This window comes from Dryobates pubescens, chromosome 13, assembly GCF_014839835.1.
Source record: "Dryobates pubescens isolate bDryPub1 chromosome 13, bDryPub1.pri, whole genome shotgun sequence".
Taxonomy (NCBI): domain Eukaryota; kingdom Metazoa; phylum Chordata; class Aves; order Piciformes; family Picidae; genus Dryobates; species Dryobates pubescens.
In genome coordinates, this window is record NC_071624.1 from 20,366,187 (window position 1) to 20,393,539 (window position 27,353).

The 27,353-nt window shown below is 54.5% G+C and overlaps 1 protein-coding gene across 1 annotated transcript in view; it reads right to left on the reverse strand.

The window, feature by feature from the left end:
- Positions 1-1,376: 1,376 nt before the first annotated feature.
- RABEP1 (rabaptin, RAB GTPase binding effector protein 1) overlaps positions 1,377-27,353 on the reverse strand; it is a 61,703-nt gene continuing 35,726 nt past the window's right edge. The window contains exons 5-18 of the mRNA XM_054167109.1: positions 25,818-25,937; positions 23,398-23,533; positions 21,604-21,782; positions 20,018-20,143; positions 17,164-17,631; positions 11,959-12,063; positions 10,532-10,648; positions 9,317-9,415; positions 7,434-7,574; positions 6,804-6,993; positions 6,406-6,461; positions 5,581-5,679; positions 4,751-4,867; positions 1,377-3,204 (exon numbers count right to left, since the gene is read on the reverse strand). Of these exons, the coding sequence (XP_054023084.1) occupies positions 3,103-3,204; positions 4,751-4,867; positions 5,581-5,679; positions 6,406-6,461; positions 6,804-6,993; positions 7,434-7,574; positions 9,317-9,415; positions 10,532-10,648; positions 11,959-12,063; positions 17,164-17,631; positions 20,018-20,143; positions 21,604-21,782; positions 23,398-23,533; positions 25,818-25,937 (2,055 nt within the window). The 3' untranslated portion in view covers positions 1,377-3,102. The remainder of the gene's footprint in view (positions 3,205-4,750; positions 4,868-5,580; positions 5,680-6,405; positions 6,462-6,803; positions 6,994-7,433; positions 7,575-9,316; positions 9,416-10,531; positions 10,649-11,958; positions 12,064-17,163; positions 17,632-20,017; positions 20,144-21,603; positions 21,783-23,397; positions 23,534-25,817; positions 25,938-27,353) is intronic.

A 27,353-nucleotide genomic window follows, 5' to 3' on the forward strand; every position in this document is an offset into this window, starting at 1 on the left:
ACTTCCTGACCCACTCACCCCTGCAGCCTGCCAGCTGAGACCTATTGCCTGCCAAGGCTCCTACCAAGGGAGGAGAGCCTCCTACCCTGCTCCAGTCACAGCCCAAGCACCTCCCCCTGGAGGGACCAGCATTGGCTTTCTGATGGCTTAGGAGCAAAACCACCATCATCAATCCACTGAGCAGCTCCACCAAGAGCTTTGGCTGCCCTTCACTTGCAGGCCCTTCACTGCACGTCTGGCATGCACTGGTCTGGTTTTTAAGGGTCCCTTCAAGTCTGAGCTCAGCAGAAGCTCCAGGTCCTGCTTCTGCAGTTGTGCTTTCCTTGCCCCAGGGGACAGCCCCTGTGGGGCAGCAGGAGAGCCGACTGCAGTGGGCACAAGGCCACCATGCCTCTGAGGTTTGCAATCAGAAGTGAATGGTTAGCCAGGGATGGGCAGCAGCAGGTGACAAGCAGCAGCAGGTGACAAGGGTCACTCCTGCTGCAGCTCTCAGGCACAGCCTGTGCTCCAGCAGGAGTCAAGATGCTGAGGGTGCAAGATGGAGCAAGGTGGTGACAAGGAACACAAGCAGAGGGTGGCTGCACCCTTCTTCTCCAGCTCCCTCACTGCCCCACGGTGCCTGCTGCAGAGCAAGGAAGCCATCTCTGGTGAGCTCTCAGGGTGCCTCCAGCCTCAGTGCCAGGCTGTGCCCTGAGACACAGGAGCAGGCAGAGGGGCACACAGACAGCTCCAGCCAGCAGCTGCTGCCCCCAGGACCCATCACAAACCTGCAGCCTGGCACTGCCATGCTACTGGCTTGTGACAGGCCAAGGAGAGGCCACCCCAGCCCTGTGCTACTGCAGACAATCCCTAGTGGTCAGCCTTGACCATGGCTGTGCAGAGCAGACAGGCCCTGAGCAGAGGGCCACTGAAGGGCCAGCAGAGCTCCTTCCCTCCCCTCCTGCACTAGGACAGTCCAGAACCTCAACCAAAAATGCCTTTCCTGCCTTTCAGGTGCAGCTCCTCAGGTGCTCAGCTTGCTGCAGAGCTGGGGCAGGGCTCTGGGCTGCTTCTGCATACTCCAACAGGCTGCCTAAGCACTGCTGCAGAGGTGAGCCAGCAGCAAGCAGTTAGTCTGGGGAAGGGAGAGACCGCAGGCGAAAGCTTTTCCTTCCACAGCTCCTACCAACAGCCTCTGCTCCTCTTCCCCCAAGCCTGCCCCACAGAGCAGCAGCCTAACCGTTGGAGAAGTGACTGCAGAGCAGCTGGGAGTGCAGTGATGCATCAGGAGGCAGCTGCTGCCCCCTCACAGACCAGCAACAGTGAGAAAGGTTCAAACCCCCACACCTGGTAGTGGCCAACTGCTGCAGAGCCCTTTCAGCCAAGTGCTACCTCCCCAGGCTGCTCTTGGCTGAGGCAGGGAGGGGTGGCAGGAGGAGCTGAATTGCTGGGGGGAATAAACTGCTTTAGGTCTTGCAGTGAGCCACAGGACTGAGCCTGCAGGCTGCTTCTGGGCTGGTTTTAAGGCCTTCCTCCTCAAAGCCACAGTTGCAACCTCAGGACTGAAGCACTTAGAGTCACCTGCAGCTTGGAGCATCTGCTGCCACTTCTGGGCTTTCATCACCTCAATAACCATGGCCAAGCAGGTAGAGAAAAAACAAGCAGTGGAGGGAAGTCCAAGTGATCAGGTCTGGACAGAAGCCATCTGCTCCTTCACCTCCTTCCTTGGAGCTGGGTGGTAAGCAGGGGCCAGCTGAACAACTCAGTCTACACCCCCAGTGCCATCACCACCTGCACCCACAGGGGGAACCAAGCACCCAGCTGCGTACCTGGAACTCCAACAGAAGGAGGGAAGGAGGAGGAATGGTCCCAGCACCGCCACAGGCTTACAAGCCAAGAAGCCCCAAGCTAGCAGCTGCTGGCTCCCCAGAGCCCTGGGCCCCTGCTGCCACCTGACACGGCAGTGTCCCAAGCAGCATGGTGCCAGCAGGGGGGCAGAGGTACTCTGCAGCCCTCACACCTGAGCCAGCAGAAGAGCACAGCCCTGCTTCCTGCCACTGCTCTGAGACTCCTGCAGACTGGGAAGCTGCCCCAGGAGTGGTTGGGTTGAGGCAACTGCTTCCTTCAGCACCTCCCCAGGACACCTCCCAGTGACAGCTGGCAGCCTTCCACCCGGTGCCAGCCCCTGGAGCAGGGCAGCCCTGCACAAAGCCCATGCCAGGGCCCAGCCACCACACAGGGTTTGTACAGCTGCTCCTGGAGCCTGCTTTTGTCACAGCCAGAAGGGACTGCAGGTAGTGCTCAGCTGTGGGGCTGCAGCTCCATCTCCTAAATCCCAGTGCTGGGGGGTTCCAAACCAGTGCATTTCTTGTGCTTTTTCACCGACTATCAGAATTCAACAGAAAGGTTTCAAGGAGTTAAATTCATTTGCTTGGGACCAGCATTCATCTGTGCAGGAGCTCACCCAGGGCCACCTGGACTTCCCCAGCACGAAGGCAGTGGGGCAGAAGGAGAGGACAGCACTGGGTGAGGAAAGAAGCTCAGTCTCCAGGGTCCTGCTAATAAAGTCATATTTTAATATAAAATATCCATACAGCATACTCTACTCCTCCTCCTCCTCCTCCTCCTCCTCTCTGCTAGCTGAATACTGGGACTGACTAGGGCAAACAGGGACACTTCAACCACTTTGCTCTTCAATGCTTGGAGGGACAAGATGGTTTCCAGCAGCTACTCTGATCACAGTAGTGGGGGTGGGGGCAAGGCCAGAGGGGAACAGACTGGGGGGGAACGTTCCAGGAGCCTCGAATAGGTTAGGGAGTCGGCTGAAAGAGGGAAGTGTTTCAGGGTGTAAGGACTGATCCCACTCAGTGGCACAGGGAACACCACACATTAGTGTTGCCATCACAACCTCCTCCTCCCCACCCTGCCAGCCAGCCTGGGGCAGCCGGCCTGGTGCTCTCTTCCCGCCCAGTACGAAACCTCCTTCCCCCTCTAGAAAGAAAAGGCTAAGCCAGCGCTCCCCTCCTGTCTTCTGCTCCTCCTGTTAGAGTTAAATAATAATTAATGTTGCTCTAAAGATGAGTTAAAAAGCCCCAGGCAGCCTGGGGGCAGCGGGGCAGGCTGTCATGTCTCGGGCAGCTGGTTAATGTCCGTCAGCTTTGTGTCGTTGAGGATGGCTCTGATGCGCTCCAGGGACTCCGCCTGCCGGATGCGCTCCAGCTGCACCTGCGGGGCACCAACACAGCAGCTGGGGACCCTGCCTGCCGCACCACGGCCACGGCTCGGCCCACGGGCACGGCTCGGCCCACGGGCATGGCTCGGCCCTCGGGCACGGCTCGGCCCACGGGCACGGCTCGGCCCTCGGGCACGGCTCGGCCCACGGGCACGGCTCGGCCCTCGGGCACGGCTCGGCCCTCGGGCACGGCTCGGCCCTCGGGCACGGCTCGGCCCACGGGCACGGCTCGGCCCTCAGGCACGGCTCGGCCCTCGGGCACGGCTCGGCCCTCGGGCACGGCTCGGCCCACAGGCACGGCTCGGCCCTCGGGCACGGCTCGGCCGGCCCAGAGGCACAGCTCAGCCGGCCCAGGGGCACGGCTCGGCCCAGGGGCACGGCTCGGCCCAGGGGCACAGATTGAGAGTGGAGAGAAGGAGAAATGGTTGACACTGAGGCTGGGGAGAGCCTGGCCCAGGCTGCCAGAGAGCTGCCCCATGGCTGGCAGCAGTGCAGCTCAGGTTGTTTGGGGCTGTGAGCAACCTGCTGTGGTTGGGGATGTCCCTGCTGGCTGCAGGGGGTTGGGCTGGATGGCCTTGGAAGCTCCCTTCCCACCCAGCCCAGGCTGGGATCTCCAGCGTGGTGCCTCTGTCTGCTGTGTGAACTGCCTGCAAGCAGTACTTCAAAAGACAAGTAAGAAGAGCTTCACTTGCCAGGGCAGTTCAGTAGTGTCCTTTGTCCTGCCAACAACAGCCAGAACAGAAGAGGATGGATCCTTCTGTCAGCCAGCTCAGCTCTGTCTGCTGAACAACCTCCTGCATTCCTGCTGTAGTTTCCCAAGACTTGTCTCAAATAATCTCTGCTCTGAACTCTGCTGCACTCCACTGAGCTCCCTGGGCAAAGTGCTGGGATTCAGCCTTACCTCTGTGAGTGCTATTTGCAGTCAAATGGAAGGTGAGGGACACTGCAGGAGACCAGTCTGGCCTCCTGAGGAGCAAACAGAACCTGCAGGCCCCTCTGTGCTCTCCTGCCTAACAGGAACTGGCCTCAGTGAACAGCCCTGCCAAAGCTCCTCCCTGCAGCCATCTCCTCACCCACCACTTATGGGAGCAAATCCAAAGGCAGTGCCAGTGAGGGCAGCACAGATGAAGCCCTCCAGAGTGTGTACACAGAACATGAAGAACCACTCAGTGTATTCAGACCAAACTGCCCAAGCCCTCAAATACCTGCAGCCTAGTGGTGTGCTAGAAGAGAACCCACTGGAAAACCCTCAGGAGATGGAGAGTGAAACAGCAGGGACCACAGGGCCATCAGGGTTGGCTCTTTCCAGTCCCCTGAAGTACAGAATTGGTATCTCTGCTGCTCAGAAGCAAGCCCCCAGAATAAAATCCCTACCACTACAGCAGGGACCCCTGAGCAGGTCAGCACACTGCTGACTGTCCAAACAGATGTTAAATGCCAACAGAAGAACTGTTACAACAGCTCCTCCTGATCTGGCACAGCCCTGGAGAAAGGAGGAAGCAAAAGCAGCAGCTCCCAGGTGGATGTCACTGCCCTTACCTGAAGGGTCTGAGAAAGCTTTACAAAATCCCTCTGCACTTGCTCACTGACATCCAGCTCCGTCTGCAGCCGCTGAGCTTTGTTCTTCTCCTCAAACACCAGCTGCTCCAGGTTGGCCTGGGGAGAAAAACATTCCTTAAGCCAGGCTTAAACTGGAGAAACAAAAAGGAGAAGATGGCATAAACCGAGTCAAGCAGGAGAGCAGAGCAGAGAAATGTGGGGACTGGCAGAGTCCTGGCAAGCAATTAAACCAAGCCCTCCTTCTGCACCTCAATCCCAGGCTCACAAAGATGATCAAAGGGCTGCAGCACTTCCCCTGTGGGCACAGGCTGAGAGACCTGGGGCTGTTCAGTCTGGAGAAGAGAAGGCTGCAGGAGACCTTAGAGAAGCCTCCCAGTACTTGAAGGGGCTCCAGGAGAGCTGGGGAGGGCCTTTGGACGAGGGCTGGGAGTGCCAGGACAAGAGGGAATGGATTGAAGCTTAAGGATAGGAGATTGAGACTGGAGATGAGGAAGAAATTCTTTGCAGTGAGGCTGGGGAGACTCTGGCACAGGTTGGCCAGGGAGGCTGTGGCTGCCTCCTGCATGGAGGTGTTCCAGGCGAGGCTGGGCTGGTGGGAGGTGTCTCTGCCCATGGCAGGGGCTTGGAACTGGCTGAGCTTTAAGGCCCCTTCCAACCCAACCCATTTGATGATGATGACTTGAACTGCATCCAGTGGTCACTATGTCACTGCCAGCATCCTATCAGCACTCCAAAGCTTCCTTTGTCACTCTCTGACCACTGTGCTCATCACAAAGGACACACACTTCACACCCAGCCATCACAGCTACCTTGGCTGCTGTTTCCTTCTTCAGCTGCTCCTCCAGAGTGGTTTTGGTTTCCTGCAGACTCTCCAGCTGCTGCAGGTTTTCCTGGGAAGAACTTTCCAGCTGCATTATAATCATAAAAGAATCCATTAGCCAAAGCTGCTCCTGGCATTTCAGAGGAGGAAGTGCAGCCTGGGAGTCTGTCCCAGCACCCAGAAATGCACCCAAATAACCTCCCCTAGGGACACAGAAAGCACCTCACACCTTTCCACCCATTTCTCTCTAATTAGGAATTAGTTAACCCAATATTTAGGGTTAATAAACAGACAAAACCCCTTTCAAGGAACAGAACTACAAATGGGTCCCAGCCTGCCACTGGTCCTTCAAAGTCCCAGACATGACCTCCTGTGTTTCCCTGGGGATGGTGACAGAAGCATTGACTCTCTCAGTGGATACCAAGAGCTGCATGGACTGAGAGTGCCCAGTGGCTGCAGCCAGGGAATGCAGAGCCTGCTGTGGTGCTCCTCCCTGCAGACAGGACAGGTCACCAGCCAGCCCTACAGCAGTACTCAGGCAGCCTGAGATGAAGGAGCAGCAGTGCTGGGGGTTCAGAATTTTCCCTTCAGCTCTCCTTCCCTCCCAGTGCAGGGCACAATGAACATCATACAAAAACATATCTGAAGTGAGACTGAAACCTCAGAGGCAGCTGGGGGGAAAAAGAAGTTCATTTTCTCTGACCTGAAGAGATTGAGATCAAAGAAATCAACACAATGGCACTGACAGAACAAAGAATCTTCTGGTTACAAAACCCAAATGAATCCAAAGTGCCCTGGGGCAAGGGCTCCTCACCTGCTCCTTTTCCACTTTTATTCTTTCCAGCTCAGCTTTCAAACTGGAAATGGAAGCTGAAAAACAAGAACAACAGAGCCTGAATGCAAGAGAGCCACAAGAAACTGGGCATCCCCTACTGACTTCTGGTAAGATTTCAAGGCTCATTAAGCAGGTGCTGCACCAAAGGGCAACAAAGGACTGGGCTTGTGTTTCCAGCTGCACAGCTTAGGTGTAAATCAATAACTGGACTTTTGCTTTCAGCTGCACAGCTTTGGTGTTTCTGCCATCAAAAATGGGCAGCAGTGACCATTCAGGAACTTCAAATACACAGAGCTCTACTCACCACAACATCAGCTCCTCACTGCTCTCACTGCTCTCAAACAGCCCTCTTTTGAGCCTGGGCTACCCCCACTCACCTATTTCCTCTTTGCAATTCTCTATCTCCAGCTGTAGAGTCTCTTCTATATTTTCTTTCAAATACTGCTCAGCTTGAATCTGCTCTTTCAAGAACAAAATCTCAGCCTTCAGCTTCTCCTCCAGGTGATCTGCTGCTGTCCGCACGCTGATGATGTCCTCCCGGTACTTCAGAATCAGCTCACGGAGCTCCTGCATCAAAGGCCAGCAGAGGCAGCTGAGCAATGCTCAGCAAGAGCTAAAGGAGCTGGGGGGGCAAGAGGCTGGGGCCAGACTCTGCTCAGTGGTGCCCAGGGACAGCACAAGGGGCAGCAAGGGGCACAGGGTAGAGCCCAGGAGGTTGGATGTGGAGAGGAGGAGAAAGTTGTTTGTTGTGAGGGTGCTGGAGGCCTGGAGCAGGCTGCCCAGAGAGGCTGTGGAGTGTCCTGGTGTGGAGAGCTTCCAACCCCCCCTGGGCATTGTGCTGCTGGGCATTGTGCTGTGGGTGCCCTGCTGGAGCAGGGGGCTGGAGTGGATGACCCACAGGGGTCCCTTCCAACCCTCCATGCTGGGACTCTGCTATTTCATAGTGATTCCTCCACCAAGAGCTGCTCCCTTGTCTGACTTGTGGCAATGATTTCAGAATGCTTTACCTCTACTGCTTCTGGCAGAATGAAATCCTCAGCTTGCTGCAAGGACACGTGCAGGCTGTGCTTTCCTTGGAGACTTTCATTGTCTTTCTGCAGCCTCACCAACTCTTCTGAAACCTGCTCCCTTGACTGGGTCAGGACAGCCTCCAATGCAAAGAGAAGCAGAAATCCTCACTCAGGGCCATGCCCAGTTTCTATCACTGCTTTCAAAAGCCTCCTGAACTGATACTCTTTGCCAGGAAAGACTGTGTGGATCTACATGGTCAGCTCTGTCTTGCCTGGCCTAAGCTCCAGAAGTGAAGGCAGGATCAGTGCTAACTGTAGAAGCAGACAGGAAGCAAGTGATCAGCACAGCACCCTTCAGCCTCCCAGTCTTGTTCCACATCTATCCATTAGCTGGATGCTCATGGAGAATGCACAGGAGGGGCATGAGCTGTGATTTGTTACAGGCTGAGGACAAAGTGTCCTGCCACAGAGATAAAAAGACCTCCAGGGGCAGGCACAGGATGTCATAATTTGTGTTATTCCATCCCACAATCCTGCACACCCTCCATAAAGAGAGTGCACAGCCAAGGAGCTGGCTCTTTCTCCCTCCTCTCTGCTGCTGCTCTCTGCTTTGGGGGCAGTGCAGCTTTCCTGTGGCCCTCACCACAAGCTCATTTCTTACTATGCCACTGGGCCTGCTGAGGGCCTGGCAGGCCTGGCTGGGGGGAGCAGCTCAGCCTACTCAGGGCCTGCTGAGGCTGGGGCCTTTATGTCTTTAGTACTTTTGGTCACTTCTGTGCGTTTTTGTGTCACTACAGTGTTTTCTGTTTCACTTCCAATTCTCTGCCAGTGTTTTTATTTACTCCTTTGGGGTAAAACACTTTCTGTCCTTTGGCCCTGGGCAGCTGGTGGCTCAAACCAGGCCAGTGTTGGGAACTGGCACTGAGAATCACCTAACAACTCAGCTGGAGGAGCAGCTTCCTCCTGAAGCTTCCAGGGGTGTCTGCATCACTCTGCCTCTGGAGGAAAACCTCAAGACAGCTAATCCCTTGTGAAGATAAAGGAGTAAGAAGAGCCAGATTTGCTTGCAACAGAGAGAGAACAAACTCCAGTGAACTTTTCTGAGAGGGCTGATTGCTCTGGGACAAGGAAACAGGGACCTCAACTCTGCCAGAAGCTGAGGCAGCTGGACAGCATGAGAAGCAGCAGATAATACATTTCTCAGGCTCCTGCATCTCCACCAGGCTCTGCTGCAGAACACCAAACACAACACTCCTGCAAGCAGTGTCCTGGTGCCTCCCACAGCCCTGTTTATCCAGGCCTTAGTGCTTGGATGCTCTTAGTGCCTGCACTGCTGCGCAGGGGAGGAAAGGAGAATAAACTCCATTCTGATATGGAAGGGGGGAATGGAAGTCAGATTATGTTTTGCCCTAGAAACCCAGGTCCCCTTCCTATGCCTTCTGAAAATAAGTTCCCATGCACATGGGAAGGGTTGAGGGCTGGCATTTTAAGTCTGACCTGTAACACCAGTGAGAATTCAGCTCTAACCCTTAAGCAAATACTCACTGATGATGAGCGGTACCCGTGGTGAAGCCTGAAAACTGACCTTGGTAACATCTCTTCTGTCTTCAGATCCCAGGTGAAATCAGATACTGAATGGGCAGGGAATGTACACAATGACTAAGGGGGGAAATTGTTGCCCAGGGACCCCTCCATTAATCACTCCACACACAGGAAGCAGGACCCCAGCAGCTGGCCCAGCTCCACGCCTGCTGTCAGAGCTCACTCTGCTGCTGTCACTGGAGGTGAAGGTGCACAGCTCTCTAGCTGGGCAGCAAGACACTGAGCTGCCAGGGTCAAAGAGGGCTGCTCAGATGACCTGTGGGTTGAAGCTCTCTTACCATCTGCTCCTGGACACTCCTCTTGGCCTGTGAGAAGGCCTGCTGCAGCTCACCCAGGAGGTTCTCGGACTTCTGACACTTAGCCATCAGCAGAGAGATCTTCAGCACAGCAAAGCCATACAGAGAGAGACAGAAAGCATGAGGTGGCTTCTGCAGAACAAACCACCACTGAAGTTCTCTGGCCTGTTACCAAAGCCACACTTTGACCTGCTGAATCCACTGCAGCTTCTTCTGCTAACTCCTCACCCAGGAGGGCAGCAGTGCAGCTGGAGGCAGCTTGAGGAGCGAGCTGCTGTGTTTCTGTGCCATGGAGATACTCTGTTTATCAAATCTGTTTGTATTCAGCATCCTGTTCTATTTATCAAACTCTAACCAACAAATAACCTCCCAATTCTAACCAAAGGTCACTGTGAGCCAGGCCAGACCCTGCAGGGAAACTGCAGAGCTAGTATCTAAGCTTTCAGCTAACTTTTGGGGTTTTCACTGAGAGCAGAGATCTTCAAAACCTTTCCAGCTAAGTTACTCTCCAACAACACAAGCTTGACACTAAGATGAAGCATTGCTTCATTAACAGCACCCTGCTACAGCCCAAAGAATGAAGGTATAAACATGCTCCTGTCACCTGAGACTGCTTCCTTACTCAGACAGGTGGGATGGAAGGGATAAAGTTCTCCAGCTCAAGAAGCAAATTCACTGTCCTGCACACTCAGCTAATATTGCAGCCTTTAACAGGTCCAAGAGCTCTGTACCCAGCTCAGACTGAAGAAATCTTCTCAGTGGGCTGTGCTTGTCTAGGAGTCTGGGGCAGACATTGAACCAGCTCCTGCTGTGCCTGCTCAGCTGCTCCCTAACTGCATGTCTGCACCCCGAGTCCATAACTGCCTCTGCCAAGGGCAGTGACCAGGAGCAGGGGCTGCTGCTGCCTGCCTGGGTGAGCCCACACCCAGCTCACCCCCAAACTCAAGTGTGCTCAAATCCAGTGAGCACACTGCAATGGATTTCAAGACTAGAGAGGAATCTTTGGGGTGCAAATCAGCTAATGTATGATTAGGGACATGCCACACCTGCCCAGAAGCTGTGAGCAGGCTCAGGTGGAGCACAGCTAACCCTGGACATCCCCATTCTGGCTACAGCAGGCAGCCCAGCCCTGGCTGACAGCAGGTGAGCTCTTGCTCCATACTTTTGCACATGTCCTTGCTCACAGGAGCTCTGTACCTGATTGGAGGAGTCTTCAGCACTTTGTTTCATGTAATCCTCCAGCTCCTGTTTATCTTTCATTGTCTTCTCCAGCTGGTCATTAGCCTGCCTCAGCATCACCTGTAGCTTTTTCACCTGGGTTGGTACAACAGAAGAATTTCATTTTCCATTCTTTGGGGGAGCACTGAAGACAGCCTGGCCCAGCACAAGGCCAAACCACAAACCAAAGCCCCCCAAGCTCTGCAGAGCTCAGAAGTTCCTTTGCTGGTGTCCTGCAACACCTTGCACCACAGACTAGACTCTAAGGAAACATGGGGTATCAAACTGCACTGCAGCAGCAGCATGGAACAACACATGGCCAACTTCCAACCCTTCCTTTCCAACCCTTCCTTTCCAATTTCCAATCCCTTACTTCCAACTTTCAAACTTAACTTCCAATCTCTCATTTCTAACCCTTAATTTCCAATTTTGAATTCACCATTCCCAATCCCTCATTTCCAATTCCCAACCTATTTCCAATCCCTCATTTCCAACCCCTCATTTCCAGTTCCCAACCCCTCACTTCCAGTTCCCAACCCCTCATTTCCAAACCCTCATTTCCAGTTCCCAATCCCTCATTTCCAGTTCCCAATCCCTCATTTCCAATCCCTCATTTCCAATTCCCAACCCCTCACTTCCAGTTCCCAATCCCTCATTTCCAAACCCTCATTTCCAGTTCCCAATCCCTCATTTCCAATCCCTCATTTCCAGTTCCCAACCCCTCACTTCCAGTTCCCAACCTCTCATTTCCAAACCCTCATTTCCAGTTCCCAATCCCTCATTTCCAGTTCCCAATCCCTCATTCCCAATCCCTCATTTCCAATTCCCAACCCCTCATTTCCAAACCCTCATTTCCAGTTCCCAATCCCTCATTTCCAGTTCCCAATCCCTCATTCCCAACCCCTCATTTCCAATCCCTCATTTCCAGTTCCCAATCTCTCATTTCCAATGTGCTGTTTCAAATTCCTAATCCCTATTTCCAGCCCCCTGCTTCCCAGCAGACTGACTCCTGCCCCCCACACCCATCCAGCCATGGGTCTGCACTGTGTGGCAGGGAAGCACCTCCAGCATTTCAGTCACTTCACACAGGCTGGGTGAGGTGCTGCAGCTGTCCCTTTGCTGCTGCCAGTCCTGGCAGTACCCAAGGGAACAGCTGCAATGCATGACCAGCATCCTGGAGTGTAACTGCCTTTACTGCATGGCCTTAACCACTGGAAAGTGGCTGCCCAAAGGGGATCCTCCAGAACCTTGTTCACAGGGAGCTGATGAGCACAGGACAGTCAGAAATGATCCAGATCTGAAGTATGCTGAAGACTGCTCAGCTCACTCTAATGCACAGACCAGCAGATGGTTCACTGCTGCATCCTTGGGGGCTCAGGTAGCTACAGCTAGGAGAGAAATCCCACCTGGTCTCTTGTCTCAGCCTCCTGAATCTGGATGCCTTGCAACTGCTTCTCGTAATTGGAGCACATATCACAGCGTCTGCCCAGCTTGTTCCCTGCGTTCTGCACCTGCACAACACACAGTCAGCAGCTGCCACACAGCCACACAGGCCCCCAAGGAGGGCAGGAGTGCTGCTGCATGCCCCCAGCTGTGCTGTGTGGTCACAACATTGCACAGCTAAAGGACAGTGGCAGAACCACAGAAGGGCAAGGAAGGGTGAGAGGGAATGAGGCTGAGCTGGGCCAAGGGAGGCTTAGGTTGGATCTCTGGAAAAGAGAAGGCTGAGGGAGACCTCATGGCTCTCTACAAATCCATGAAAGGAGGTTGGAGCCAGGAGGAGCTTGGTCTCTTTTCCTAGTATGGGGTGACAGGACAAGAGGAAATGGCCTCAAATTGTGTCAGAGGAGGTCTAGGTTGGAGATGAGGAAAGATTTCTCTGCTGCAAGAGTGGTCAGGGGCTGGCACAGGCTGCCCAGGGAGGTGGTGGAGCCCCCATCCCTGGAGGGGTTCAAGAAGCTGTAGCTGTGGTGCTTCAGGAGAAGGTTTAGTGGTGCTGGCACTTGGGTTATGGCTGGGCTGGGTGATCTCAAAGGTCTTTTCCAGCCTTCATGATTCTGTGATTCTAAAAGCAAAGCCTAATGTAAGCCAGCTGCAGGCCATGCCCCTGCCTGGCAGGAGTGCTGCCCTCACAACACAAGCAGTAAGCCATGGCATGCAAGAGCTCCTCAGGGTGCTCCCTCAAAGTGATTCACTTGATGAGCTGTGCAGAAGCAGACATCTCAGAGAAGGGCTTTCAACAGGCCACAGCCTTTCACAGAGTCACAGGATGGGTTGGGCTGGAAGGGACCTTCAACATCAGCCAGTCCCAGCCCCCTGCCCTGGGCAGGGACACCTCCCACCAGCACAGGCTGCTCAGGGCCTCCCAGCCTGGCCTTCAACACCTCCAGGCAGGAGGCAGCCACAGCCTCCCTGGGCAACCTGCTCCAGTGCCTCACCACCCCCACTGCAAAGAATTTCTTCCTGATCTCCAGCCTCAATCTGCTCTCTTCCAGCTTAGCTCACACAAGGCTTTGGTACTGCAAATCAAATCCTGCACTCTCCACTGTGAGCCTGGTTGGGTTCTTTGGTTTGGTTTGGGGTCTCCTCTGTGTGTGTGATTTGGGTTTTGGTTGGGTTTGAGGTTTTGGTTGGTTTGGGCCATTTGTTGTTGTGGGATTTTTTGTCTGCTGTGGTTTTAATCAGCACAAAGCAATTTAAAGCCAAGTCAGCTCCTCAGAGCAGGACTGCTTGTGCCTGCCTGGAAGTGAGCTCTGACTGAGTCCCAATGGCACAGACAAATTCTGCTCTGGAACATTCACCAAGCTTCATTTTCCTCTTCATACTCCCCTCAGCACTGCTCAGGATCCCAGAGTGGATAACCAGCTAAAAGGGCAGCTGGGAAAGGATGAAGCAGAAGGCAGCAGATTGAAAACACAACCACACAAACCACCATGGGGAGGAAACATCCAAGTGCTGGGCTGTGCAGCAGGGACAGCCCAGGGGCTCTCTGCACTGCTGTAACTACCTCAGTGGATGAGGGAATACCTTCAGTACAGCCTTTGACTCAGTCCCCACAGCATCTCTGAGCTGGAGAGATGTGGATTGGATGGGTGGACTGCCCAGTGGGTAAGGAATTGGTTGGATGATGGCAGCCAAAGGGTAGTGGTCAACATTTCAGTGTCCAGATGGAGCTGGGTGACAGTGGTGTCCCTCAGGGGTCTGTACTGGGACCTGAGCTGTCAGAACCTGCATCAGTGACAGACTGTGAGACTGAGGCTCCCTCAGCCAGCTTGCAGATGACACCAAGCTGTGAGGTGCTCTTGATGAGACTGAAGGACAGGTTGGAACCATCCAGGGGGACCTGGACAGGCTGGAGAGGTGGCAGAGGAGAATCTCCTGAGGTTCAATAAGGCAAAGTGCAAGGTCCTGTGCCTAGGTCAGGGTGACCCTCAATACCAATCCAGGCTGGGGGTGATGAGATTGAGAGCAGCCCTGCAGAGGAGGACTTGGGGGTGCTGGTGGGGGAGAAGCTGGACTGGAGCCAGCAATGGACACTGGCAGCATAGAAGGCCAAGGGCAGCCTGGGCTGCATCCAAAGTAGTGTGGCCAGAGCTGGAGAGAGGATCCTGCCCCTCTGCTCTGCTCTGGGGAGACCTCACCTGCAGGGCTGGGGCCAGCTCTGGAGCCCTCAGCACAGGAAGGACTTGGACCTGCTGGAGCAGGTCCAGAGGAGGCCATGAAGAGGATCAGAGAGATGGAGAAACTCTGCTGTGGGGACAGGATGGGAGAGTTGGGGCTGTCCATTTGGGGCTGTTGGGGTTCCTGTCCTCATGGAGAGGAAAAGGCTCCAGGCAAACCTGCAGGGGACCTACAGGCAGGCTGGGGAGGGACTGTTCAGAAGGGCCTGTGGGGATAGGACTAGAGGCAATGGTTTGAAACTGGAGCAGGGCAGATTTAGGTTGGACATCAGGAGGGAGTTCTGCACAAAGCGAGTGGTGAGACACTGGAACAGGCTGCCCAGGGATGGGGCCTCCATCCCTGGAGACATTAAGAACCAGACTGGATGTGGCCCTGGGCAGCCTGCTCCAGCTGGAGGTGTCCCTGCTGCCTGCAGGAGGTTGGACAGGGTGACCTTGGAGGGTCCCTTCCAGCCCAGTGCAGTCTGTGACTCTGTGAAGCAGTAAGCCAGATGCCCTTTGGAAACTGGAATGGTTTTGGCCAAGGGGAAGTTTGAACAAAGCCTCAGCTGTGAGATCTGAGCTGCCACTGGGTTTGGATTTGCTGTTCCATGACTGCCCCACACAGAGGGACACTCCTACACCCTGCCTGTACTCCTGCCTCCAGGAACATGTGGGCAGCAGTGCAGCTCCCTTCTGAACTCTGAGAAAGGCTTAGGGTAAAATGCCACCAAAATGTCCCCAGGGCAGGGAAATACTCCAGGGTGGAGGAGTTGGCTCTGCTCTGAGCTCACAGGGCTGGAATTTCTCCAGGTATTACAAACCAGCAGCAACACAAAACCCAAGCCACTTGAAAGTGGGTTTGGAGAGACCTCCTGGGTACTGATTTGCAGATCAGCTGAATTCCAACCAGCTGAGGAAATAAAATATCCCCAGATCCTCATTTGAGCTGGGCTCTGCCTGGCTTCTCCTCTGCCACTGCATTCTTCTGTCTGGAGCACTGTGCACAGCTCTGGGCTGCCCAGTCAGAGAGGGACAGGGAACTGCTGCAGACAGTCTATGGAGGCTATGAGGATGAGGCTGGATGAGGAAGGACAGAGACCTGGGGCTGGTTGGCCTGGAGAACGCTGAGAGGGGACCCTGTGAATGTCTGCAGGGTGGCTGTCAGGGGGATGCAGCCAGGCTCTCTCCAGGGACAGCCAGTGCCAGCAGGAGGGGCAGGGATGGGAACCCAGTCACAGGAAATTCCACCTCAACATGAGGAGAAACTTGTTTGGGGTGAGGCTGCTGGAGGCCTGGAGCAGGCTGCCCAGGGAGGCTGTGGAACCTCCTTCTCTGGAGAGCTCCCAAACCCCCCTGGATGTGTTCTGTGTGGCCTGCCCTGGGTGCTGTGCTTTACCGAGGGGTTGGACTGGATGATCTCCAGAGGTCCCTTCCAACCCTGACCATTCTGGGACTCTATTCCATTTTTTACCCCCATTTTGCCTTCCTTTCCCCTCATGGATTGTCATCTCCCTCCTTTTGCCTTTTCTTCCCCAGGAAGTGTTGAACCTTGGCCTCTCTTCCTTTGACAGAGTAACCACAGGAGCCCCACAGCACTTCCCTTTCCTGCAAGAAACCCACAGCAGGCTTTGAGCTGCCATACCCCTGAGCTGCTGCAAACCTGAGAGGCAGCACAGCCAGGAGCAGCCCTTCCCTTGCTCCCCCAGCACACTGCTAGGGCTGAGCTGCCCTCAGAAATTGTTTTCTGATGACACAAGCCCCCAGAAACTCCCCAGAGCTTTCTCTGTGGTAGCTGTGTGCGTGCCATGCATGCTTGGGCTGCTCACTGCACTCCATGCACACAGCATCACAGGATGCCAGGGGCTGGAAGGGACCAATTGCCCTGCCAGAGCAGGATCACCCAGGGCAGGCCACACAGAACACATCCAGGTGGGTTTGGGAGCTCTCCAGAGAAGGAGGCTCCACAACCTCCCTGGGCAGCCTGCTCCAGGCCTCCAGCAGCCTCACACCAAACAAGTTTCTCCTCATGTTGAGATGGAATTTCCTGTGACTGGGTTCCCATCCCTTCCCTCCTGCTGGCACTGGGAGAGAGCCTGGCTGCATCCCCCTGACAGCCACCCTGCAGACATTCACAGGGTCTCCTCTCAGCGTTCTCCAGGCCAACCAGCCCCAGGTCTCCATCTTTCCTCATCATAGAGATGCTCCAGCCCCTTCATCATCCTCACACAAACATTCCTCAGGCCAACTCTTTGGCAGACAAAGCAGCACTGTTAGCTTGGCACCCTTTGTTCATGGCTGCACTTCCCTAGTCAGCCCCAGCTGCACCACAACATCCTTTCCTTAGCTTCCCATCTTCTCCTGCCCTTGGAGCTCTCTCCTCTTTTTTCCCCTCCCCACAGATTTCCAAGTTCCACAGCTAGCCCTGCCCTAAGTGCCAAATCCCGCTGTGGTCAGCTCTGCTGACCTCCCCATGGACAGAGTCAGCCACTATGGTGTACATCAGCTGTGCTTCACCTGCAGGAGCATTCCAAGAGTGCAGGGGGAACAGCTGGGTGTGCTGTCACGGGGACAGTGACCTTTGGGGGTCTTTTGACAAGGCCTGGGAGTACCAGGATGAGAGACAATGGCTTTGAGCTGGGAGAGGGGAGATTGAGACTGGAGATGAGGAAGAAATTCTTTGCAGTGAGGCTGGGTAGAGCCTGGCACAGGTTGCCCAGGGAGGCTGTGGATGTCCCCTGCCTGGAGGTGCTCAAGGCCAAGCTGGATGAGGCCTGGAGCAGCCTGGGCTGGTGGGAGGTGTCCCTGCCCATGGTAGGGGGGTGGAACTGGCTGAGCTTTGAGGTCCCTTCCAACCCAACCCACTCTGTGATGACTCTGTGAGAGGTATTTCCTTCCAGGCCTGGCTGTGCAGAGCAGCCTCAGCAGGGCTGCCCCAGCAGTGCTGCTCACCTCCTTCTGCAGCAGGTTCCACTCAGTCTCGCTGACCAGGCGGTAGCCGCTGGGCGACACGTAAGCACTCTCCAGCCCCTGAGTCACGCTGGAGAGCAGGGAAGCCGTCTCCTCTTGCTCTGGGGTCATTGCTTTGATTGCTTTTTCCTGGTCTTTGGTTAACATGAACCCACTTGGCATCTGCAGAGACCCAAGGGAGGCTGTATCAAAGTTCTCAGAGGCTGAATCTGCTCCAACCAGCGGTCCGAAATCCGACTCGTCCAGGTTCCCGGCGGACTTGGCTTTGTTGTTGTAGCCTAAAGCTTTGGACTGCAGGGAGCCAGAGGTGCCCAGGCTGTCTGTGGACTGTGCCCTCCTTAGCCCATCCTTGAACAGGTCATTGTCTGCCTTGTTGTAAGATTCACCAGAAGAAAGCAGTAGGTCTGCATCCAGCGAGTGCACCGAGCCGTGGGTGCTGTTGACTTGCACCTGGGATGGAGGAGCAAGGGAGAAGACATCAAACACTGCAGGCTGGAGGCAGGGCACAGGAGCAATGCACCAAGGGAAAGGCAAGCTGAAAGTGGCTTTGACCACAACATCTGGTCACTAAGCTTAACCTGGCAGAGGAAAGGCAGGAGAGCTGAAATGTATCAGCTGGAATTAAACCCCAAAGCAAACACCAAGGGAAAAAGGAATCCTCTGTAAAGAGGCTTCGGGAGGGATCTGTCCCCCTGCCAGACCAGCAAGGACACAGGCACCTGGCAGCTGCCAGGGTCTGAGACAAGGAGCCTCCTCCACTGCAGGGAGCACTTCTAGAAGCAGAGGCATGGAATCAAGGAATCTTGAGGTTGGCCTCCCTGCAGCCTCCTTTCAGGCACTTGGAGAGGGCAGTGAGGTCTCTCCTCAGCCTCCTCTGCTCCAGACTCAACACCCCCAGCTCCCTCAGCTGCTCCTCTTATCATGCCCTCCAAACCCCTTTCCAGCCTCCTTGCTCTTCTCTGGACACCCTCCAGCCCCTCAAGGTCTTTCCTATCCTGTGGCACCAAAACTGAACCCAGTGCTCCAGCTGTGGCCTCAAGGAGGGCACAGTCCCTGCCCTGCTCCTGCTGCCCACACCATTGCTGCTCCAGGCCAGGCTGCTGGTGGCCTTCTTGGCCAGCTGGGCACACTGCTGGCTCATCTTCAGCTGCTCTCACCCAGCACTCCCAGTTCCTTTTCCACCAGGCAGTTTCCAGCCACTCTGCCCCCAGCCTGTAGTGTTCTTGGGGTTGTTGTGGCCCAAGGTCAGGAGCCAGCCCTTGGCCTTGTTGAACCTCAGCCCACTGGCCTCAGCCCATAGATCCAGCCTGGCCAGATCCCTCTGCAGCTCCAACTCAACCTGTTGCCCTCTGCAAACTTGCTGAGGGTGCCCTGATCTCCTCATCACTGATGAAGATGTTAAATACAACTGGCCCCAGTGCTGAGCCCTGGGGACACTGCCTGTGACTAGCCACCAACTGGATTTGACTCTGTTTATCACAGCTCCTTTGGCCTGGCCAGCCAGCCAGCAATCCACCCAGCAAGGTAATCACTTCACTGCCACAGGTAAACCCAGAGGCCTGGTGTAAAGGTTTCACACCAGTACTAAACTAACAGGAGAAGGAAGCAGATAGAATCTGCTCTAGACTGCCAGGGGAATAAACTTCTGTTTCTTCTGCTTGGAGTTTGACAGAACATAGGGACAAAAAGGAATCTCTTCTTTAAAAGGTTATTTGTACACAAAACAAAAAGGCAGAGGCTGGGCTGGAGCAGAGAGGGGAATGCCAGTACCAAAGCCACACTAACTGCCCTGGGATGTAGCTAAGGCACACTGAGGCTCTTGATCTATTTTTGGTTATTGATAGCACTGCAAAGAGAGCAGAAATTGCTTCCCTGGCACAGCCTGGCCCTGTTGGCAGCACATCTGCCATTAGATCAACCACTTGTGCTGTCTCATTGGCCATGCCCAGGGAGGAACCCTGCAAACAGACCCCTGGAGAGAGAGAGAAGCATTTCTGCACTACAGTCACAGAATGGGCTGGGTTGGAAGGGGCCTCCTAAGCTCATCCACTTCAACCCCCTGCAGGCAGCAGGGACATCCTCCACCAGAGCAGCCTTGTTCAGCCTGACCTGGAGTATCTCCAGGGATGGAGCCTCAACCACTTCTCTGGGCAGTTCTCTGGGCACTTCTCTGTTCCAGTGCTCCACCATGCTCATGGTGCACAACCTGTTCCTCACATCTAATCTCAATCTGCTCTGCTCTCATTTCAAACCATTGCCTCTCATCTGTCCCTGCAGACCTTTGGGATCAGTCCCTCTGCAGCCTTCTTGTAGCCTCTTCAGGTACTGGAAGGCTGCTCCAAGGTGTCCCTGAAGCCTTCTCTTCTCCAAGCTGAACAGCCCCAGCTCTCTCAGCCTGTTCTCACAGCAGACCTGCTCCAGCCTCTGATCATCTTTATGGCATCCTCTGGCCCCTCTCCATCAGGTCCAAGTCCTTCCTGTGTGGAGTGCTCCAGAGCTGGACACAGCCCTGCAGGTGAGATCTCCCCAGAGCAGAGCAGAGAGGCAGGATCCCTCTCTCCATCTCTGGCCACACTGCTTTGGATGCAGCCCAGGCCTTCTGGAGCTCCTGTCCAGCTTCTCACCTACCAGAACTCCCAAATCCTTTTCCACAGGGCTCCTTTTTATCACCCCAACAGGTCCAGCACCTTCCAGCCTTTACTACAATTTACACACTGGGGTGGCTCTCAGGAGTTACAAGGCACAGAGGGCAAAGGCCACTAGGTTTGCATCTCCATTTGGAACCAACAGCCCGAGGCATGCATGGGAGCTCAAAGCTGCTACCCTGCTGGTTTACCTCTTCATTGGAGAGCTGGGGCAGGGTTTCCTCAGTGGCTAGAGAACATGAAGCTTTTGTTTCATCATCTGAATCCTTCTGCTTCTGCTCCTTTCTCTTGCTAAGCCTTTGCTGATCATCTTCTTCCTAGAAATCAGGATCAAGAGAACAGACATAAGCAGCAATTTCTCTGCAGTAAGCTGTAAGGGTGGCACTAGAAAGAGTCTTTTGGTTAAAGCCCCAGAAGTTATCACCTAAGGACTCCTGGGGTTAACAGTCTAGAGTCCATTCCACCAGGCAGCCCCTGAGATGTAAAGCAGAACTTACTTTTCAAGTTTGGTGACCAGTTCAAGCTCCAGACTCATTTTATTCACAGCTCATAGCAGCCGGACACAGTTCTTAACACAGAGGTGCCAAATAAACAATCAAAGCAGCTGTGACATTGCTCAGTGGGTGCAGTCTGAAACATGGATCTGCAGCACTAACAGCCCCTGTGCCCAGAAGGCCACCAGCAGCCTGGCCTGGATCAGCAGTGGTGTGGGCAGCAGGAGCAGGGCAGGGACTGTGCCCCACAGACTCAGCACGGGGGAGGCCACACCTTGAATCCTGGGTTCAGCTTCGGGTCCCTCACTCCAAGAAGGACACTGAGGGCTGGAGCAGGTCCAGAGAAGGGCAGAAAAGATGGGGAAGGGTCTGGAGAGCAGGGCTGGGGAGGAGCAGCTGAGGGAGCTGGGGGTGTTCAGCCTGGAGGAGAGGAGGCTGAGGGAAACCTCATTGCTCTCTACAGCTCCCTGAGAGGAGGTGCAGTGAGGTGGGGGTTGGGCTCTTCTCCCAAGGAACAAAGGACAGGACAAGAGAAAACAGCCTCAAGTTGCCCCAGGGGAGGTTTAGGTTGGCCATGAGGAACAATTTCTTCCCCTTGAGGGTTGTCCAGGCCTGGCCCAGGCTGCCCAGGGCAGTGGTGGAATCCCCATCCCTGGAGGGGTTTCAAAGCTGTGGAGCTGTGGTGCTGAGGCCATGGTTCAGTGGTGGCCTGGCAGTGCTGGGGTAAGGGTTGGACTGAATAATCTCAAAGGTCTCTCCCAACTAAACTGACTCTCTGATTCCCTGTAATTAGACAAGATCAACATTGGCAGGGGGAAGCAAACCAAAGCTGTGAGACTTGGTCACTCTGAGCAATGAACACAGTGGATGGAAAAGGACAGCAGAGCAGCAGCTCATGAAGCCTGCTCACCTGCCCTTGGATCAGCTAACTTCAAATGAAGCTCTTCATTCATGCCTGAGCTAGGGAGGTCCCTTCCAACCCTACCACTCTGTGTTTCTGTGATACTTTACTCTGAGCTGAGCTTCTGGCTGTCAGTTATCAGCTCTTCATTTAACAATACAGGCCCCAGCCCCTGTCAAGTTGACTGTGCACTAACAGTGGAACTTGGCCCAAGTGCTGGAGCTGTCAGCTGGCACCTGAGCAGAGAACGCCGGGCACCGCCTGCCAGCACCCGCTGAGACAACAATCTCCACCAGCTCCTCTCCAGCCTGTGACCTCCAGCCCTGCTACCCCCCATGCAACCAGGCTCACTCCACAAGAGGAGGGGAAGGCAGCAAGCAACCTGATCCTTCTTCTTGAGCTCCTCGACCTGGCGCAGCTGCTCGGAGGTGAGGACGACCTCCATGCGCTGCATGTCCCTCATCAGCAGGCGCTGCGACTCCAGGAACTGGTCGTTGGCCTTCTGCCAGGTGTGCTTCAGCTGGTTGTGCTGCTGCCTCTCCTGCTCCAAGAGATGGCAGACTGTTCAAAAAGAAAGGGGTGTTCAGCACATGCTGGTTCAGAACCTCAGAGAGCAGCACTTTGATGAGCTCAAGGCACTGCTGTTCCCTCATGGGCAGCCGGGCTCTGGGCAGCGCTTTAGGATCATTGGACTCGATGATCTTTGAGGTCTCTTCCAACCTTGGTGATACTGGGATACTGGGATACTGGAATTGTTTGGGTGGGAAAAGGCCTCTCAGATCATCCACTCCAACCAGCAACCCAGCACCACCATGGCCCCAGCTGCCATGGCCACCTCCAGGGATGGGGACTCCACCACCTCCCTGGGCAGCCTGTGCCAGTCCCTGACCACTCTTGAAGGAAAGAAATTGTTCCTCATCTCCAACCTAGCCCTCCCCTGGTGCAGTTTCAGGGCTGCCTCACACATGGGGAAAGGCTGAGAATGCTGGGGCTGGTTAGCTTGGAGGAGGCTGAGGCGGGGGGATCTCATCAGTGCTTACAGATATCTAAGGGCTGGGGGGTCAGGAAGATGGGGCCAGACTCTTCCCAGTGGTCCCCAGTGACAGGACAAGAGGTACTGGGCATAAACTTGAACATAGGAAGTTCCATCTAAACATGAGAAGGAACTGTGAGGGTGCTGGAGGCCTGGAGCAGGCTGCCCAGAGAGGTGGTGGAGTCTCCTCTGGAGATTTTCAATGCCAACCTGGATGTGTTCCTGTGTGACCTGCCCTAGGGGACCCTGCTCTGGCAGGGGGGTTAGACTCCATGGTCTGTGGAGGTCTCCTCTAGCCCCTACCTTCCTGTGCTTTCCTCTCATTGCAAGTAAGACAGCTGGATTCCCAGACTCAGCTTGTCCTGAGGGCTGTGTCACTGACATGTGCCACAGAGGCCTGAGGCACTCATGAAGTCTGAGAGTTTATTTTGCAGTGCTGGTTTCAAAAGTTTGTCTTTAGACTCTGCTTTGTTTCAGCTGAAGGTTCCCTTTTCACTTCTTCACAGAGATTCTGCTCTCTGCTGGCATGCATTTAACAGCATCAGAGGAAACAGCCTCAAGTTGCACCAGGGGAGGTTGAGGTTGGACATAAGAAGAAACTTCTTCACTGAGAGAGTTCTCAAGCACTGGCACAGGCTGCCCTTGGAGGTGGTTGAATCCCCATCCCTGGAGGGGTTTAAAAGCCACAGAGATGTGGTGCTGAGGGCTGTGGTAGAGTTAGAGAATGGTTGGACTCCAGGATCTTCAAGCTCTTTTCCAGCAGAAAGAATTCAATGACTCCATGCACACTCACACATTCACCCCACCACCAGGCACTCAGAGCTGAGATACCTCAGGGAGATGAATTAAAATGCCCAGAGCTGCACACAACTGCAGGGCACCAGCAGAAGCCCTTCAGTAAGAGGCAAGCAAGCAACACTCAAAGCACTCAGCAGGAATGCAATGCCATCCCTCACAATGAGTGGCTCTGTTTTCTTCTCCATCACACAGAGCTCCACATCCCACCCTGCTTTTACCTCACCCTGCTGCTTCTCCCCACCACCTTTTGAATCCCATGGCTAAGCCATGGGAAAATATGAACAGCCCTGTTTGGTTTACACCCTCCATGGAAGAGAGCCAAAAGGACTGTCATTAGATAGGTACCTTCATGCAGCTCTTTCCTCAGCTTCTCTGCATCTTCTTGCAGGACTGATTTCTGGGTGTTGAGAACAGCCACATACATCTCCAAGTCTGTCCTGCAGGATTTCTCAGCTTCCAGGTAATGGTTCAGTTCTTTAACCTGAATAAGAGAGAAGGACATCTCAGTCCTACCATCTCAGTGGGGAACACTCTCAGGCATTTCCTTTTGGGTGGAAGCCACAGTGTGAGCTGCTGGGGTAAGGTGCAGGTGCAGCAGGACAAGTTTCTCTCCAGAAATCACAAGTATCTGTCTTCCAGTACCTGTATTTATGCCTGAAATGGTTCCTCAGTAACCTTCTGCTAAGCCAAAGCTATCAGTGTACCACAGCTGGCTTCCAACAAGATGGTCAAGAGGCAAACACATAAGAAGAGCAGAGAGTGGTGGACTCTTTAACCAACACTGACAAGCACACAGCTAAGAGGCTGTGGATTCAGTTCAAAACAGAGCAGTGACAGCATTCAGGAGACATGACTGTGGGCAAGCTCATCACAGAATGGCTCAGGTTGGAAGGGACCTCAGAGATCATCTTCTCCAACCTCTCTGCCATGGGCAGGGAAAACTCTCAACTAGCTCAGCTTGCTCAAGGCTTCATCCAGCCTGGCCTTGGACACCTCCAGAGAGGAGGCAGCCACAGCCTCCCTGGGCAACCTATTCCAGAGTCTCACCATCCCCCTACTGAAGAACTTCTTCCTCAGCTCTGCCTCAGCTTCAAACCATTCCCCCTTGGCCTGTCTCCAGACACCCTCAGGAAAAGTCTCTTTGCAGCCTTCCTGAAGGATCCCTTCAGGCAGCTCTAAGGCCTCCCTGGAATCTTCTCTTCTCCAGGCTGAACACCCCCAGCTCCCTCAGCCTGAACACACAGCTCCAGCTCTTGGAGACAGAGAAGACAGAACAATATTCAAAGTCCTTGGAGACCTCAGCAAAAGAAAGGAAGATCTGTCAGTGAAAGGAGGACCTCAGGAAAGACTAAATAAACACTCCAGGAGTTTTCTGTTTGTCTAAATGACAACTCTAACAAAGGCTTGGACTGAAGATCCTGCAGCCACTGCAGAGCTCTGCTGAGAGCCTTTCAGACAGTTTTACCCAAGCAGCTGTCCTGTAGCCATGGCTCCTGTCTTGGAGCAAGGAATGGGTTGCCAAGGCACCACCCAGCTTTATGGTTTGCTGAGGCAGCAATCCCAGAGTTTTTATTCCAAAGGAAACAAAAACCTTCAGGCAATTCCCAACAGGCTGCAGAAGGCTGCTGGAGGGCACCACAGACACCAGAGTGTCTGGACCCAGAGTGCAGCTCAAGCCTGCCCTTGCTGCTGGGGATACCTTACCCTGCTGCACAACACCAACTCTCCTGCCTGCCAGCCCTCCAGCCTTTGAAATGGGGAAAATTGACTCCCAGAGAACAGCCCTGGGGAAGCAGGGAAGGGGAGGGGTGAGGGGGTAAAGAGAAAAAGGCAATGCCTTGTTTCACTCCTCCAGCTAAACACACTGTAAGCCAGGACAGGACTGCAGCAGAGCCAAAGGACTTCACTTTGACAGCGCTGCAGATTGAAGGACTGAACTGCCAAAGCTTGTGCTTCAGACCTCAGAGCAGCCTGCAGCACCTGCAGGGCTCCAGGAGAGCTGGGGAGGGATTTGTGACAAGGGCTGGGAGTGCCAGGACAAGGGACAATGGCTTTGAACTGGGAGAGAGGAGATTGAGACAGGAGATGAGGAAGAAATTCTTGAGAGTGAGGCTGGGGAGACTCTGGCACAGGTTGCCCAGGGAGGCTGTGGCTGCCTCCTGCCTGGAGGTGTTCCAGGCCAGGCTGGATGAGGCCTTGAGCAAGCTGTGCTGGTGGGAGGTGTCCCTGCCCATGGCAGGGGCTTGGAACTGGCTGAGCTTTAAGGCCCCTTCCAACCCAACCCATTCTGTGATTCCCTACCTTGATTTCTTGCAGCAAGTGCCCAGCAACCCTTGCCATGAATCTGAGGGTGACTTAAATGTTAAGATACAGAGATCCTGGTGAAGTTCCCCAGATTGTAGCCAGGATTAGAAAGTGAGATTAGGGAGTCTGGGTGGAAATACATGAAAAGGCTTCCAGCACATGCAAACCCTTCTGTGGCTGCAAGTGTGACAACCTAAAGGCCAGGCTGCTGGAGAGGAGCACAGCAGCTCAAGCCTGCTGTGTTGCTGCCAGCAGAGCTGAAGCCATGCAACTGCAGCTAAGCACAGGTGACACAAATACAGAGAGATGGAGAAACACACACAGGCCAAATGGACTCCTTGAGCTCCAGCAGGTGCAGGGCAGGTGCAGTTTCATACCTCTTTCCCTCTTTGCCTTTAGTGATCTGCATCAAACCAGCCTGATGGAAGACAGAAATCAGGCAAGTTACAGCCCCACCTCACCTTTGATGCCTCTAACTCTTTAATCTTTTCTTCAGCTGCTGTCAGTTTCTCCTTCAGTGCTGCAATCTCCTTCTCCATTGGCATCACCACCGACCGCAGCTTCTCGGCGTCCTCCTGGGCCTGGGGTCAAGACAAGACACAGCTCAGCCACAGCAGGGAGCTCAGGCAGGGCCCCCATGGACACAGCAGGACAAAATCTCCCTGCCAAGGGAATTAGCTGCTTGAACTCCCATGTCCCAGACTTGCCAGCATGGAGAAGAAATGCCACCAGAGAGACCTCAGAGCAGCCTGCCAGGGCCTGAAGGGCTCCAGGAGAGCTGGGAAGGGACCTGTGACAAGGGCTGGGAGTGCCAGGATGAGAGACAATGGCTTTGAGCTGGGAGAGGAGAAATTGAGACTGGAGATGAAGAATAAATCCTTGAGAGTGAGGCTGGGGAGACTCTGGCACAGGTTGCCCAGGGAGGCTGTGGCTGCCTCCTGCCTGGAGGTGTTCAAAGCCAGGCTGGATGAGGCCCTGAGCAGCCTGTGCTGGTGGGAGGTGTCCCTGCCCATGGCAGGGGCTGGAACTGGACAATCTTGAAGGTCCCTTCCAACCCAACCCATTCTGTGATTAAGTTTTCTAAACTTAGAATGGAAAGGCAAAACTAAATCACCACAGTGACCTTCAGTTCCACAAACAGCAGCAGGCCCTGGGCTCTGCAGGCTTCAGAGACCTCTGCAGATGGAACAGAGTGAAACTTCTTCATTGTCCAAGAACTACATTTCTTCATTTTGTTCAGTTCTGCTGCATTTTGGCTCTGCTCTTTTGCTTGTCCAGAGCACAAAGCGAGGCTGTGAGCAGAGGCAGTGGCACAGCCAACAGTGGCAGGGCCATGTGCTGGTGTCACACAGCCATGGGTGAGTGCTGGCACTGGCTCTGTTTCAAAGGTCCAGTGTGATCACTGAGACCCCTGAACTGAGGTTAAATTTGCTACTGGATGAAATGAGAGTGTCTGTCCCACTGCAAACTGCTCCATGAGCAGTGCCATGGCCAAGGGGTGCCACAGTATCACATTTCCTGTGTTAAACTGTTACTCAAGAACACTCCCAGGGTGTGACCCTGCAAACCTTTATTTCCTTCCTTCTGCCAGCTTAATTTACCTGCTCACAAGCAAGGTTCTGCACCTTGCCAGCTTCCATGTGCTCATCACCTCATCACTACCCAAAGGGCTTCTGCAGGAGCCAACCCTGCTTCCCCCAGCCCAGCAGCTGCAGAACATGCTGCAGGGGCTCTCCAGAGCACAGGGAACGTGCTGAGAATGAGTCCAGGCCAGCCCACACACCATGGCCCTGCCTGCTGGCAGCTGGCTATGGCAACCCTCAACAACCTTTGCTGCTCCTCCAACCAACATCTACAGAAGGTGTCTGTGGCTGCCCCCTCCCTGGAGGTGTTCAGGGCCAGGCTGGATGAGGCCTTGAGCAGCCTGTGCTGGTGGGAGGTGTCCCTGCCCATGGCAGGGGCTTGGAGCTGGCTGAGCTTTGTGTCCCATCCAGCCC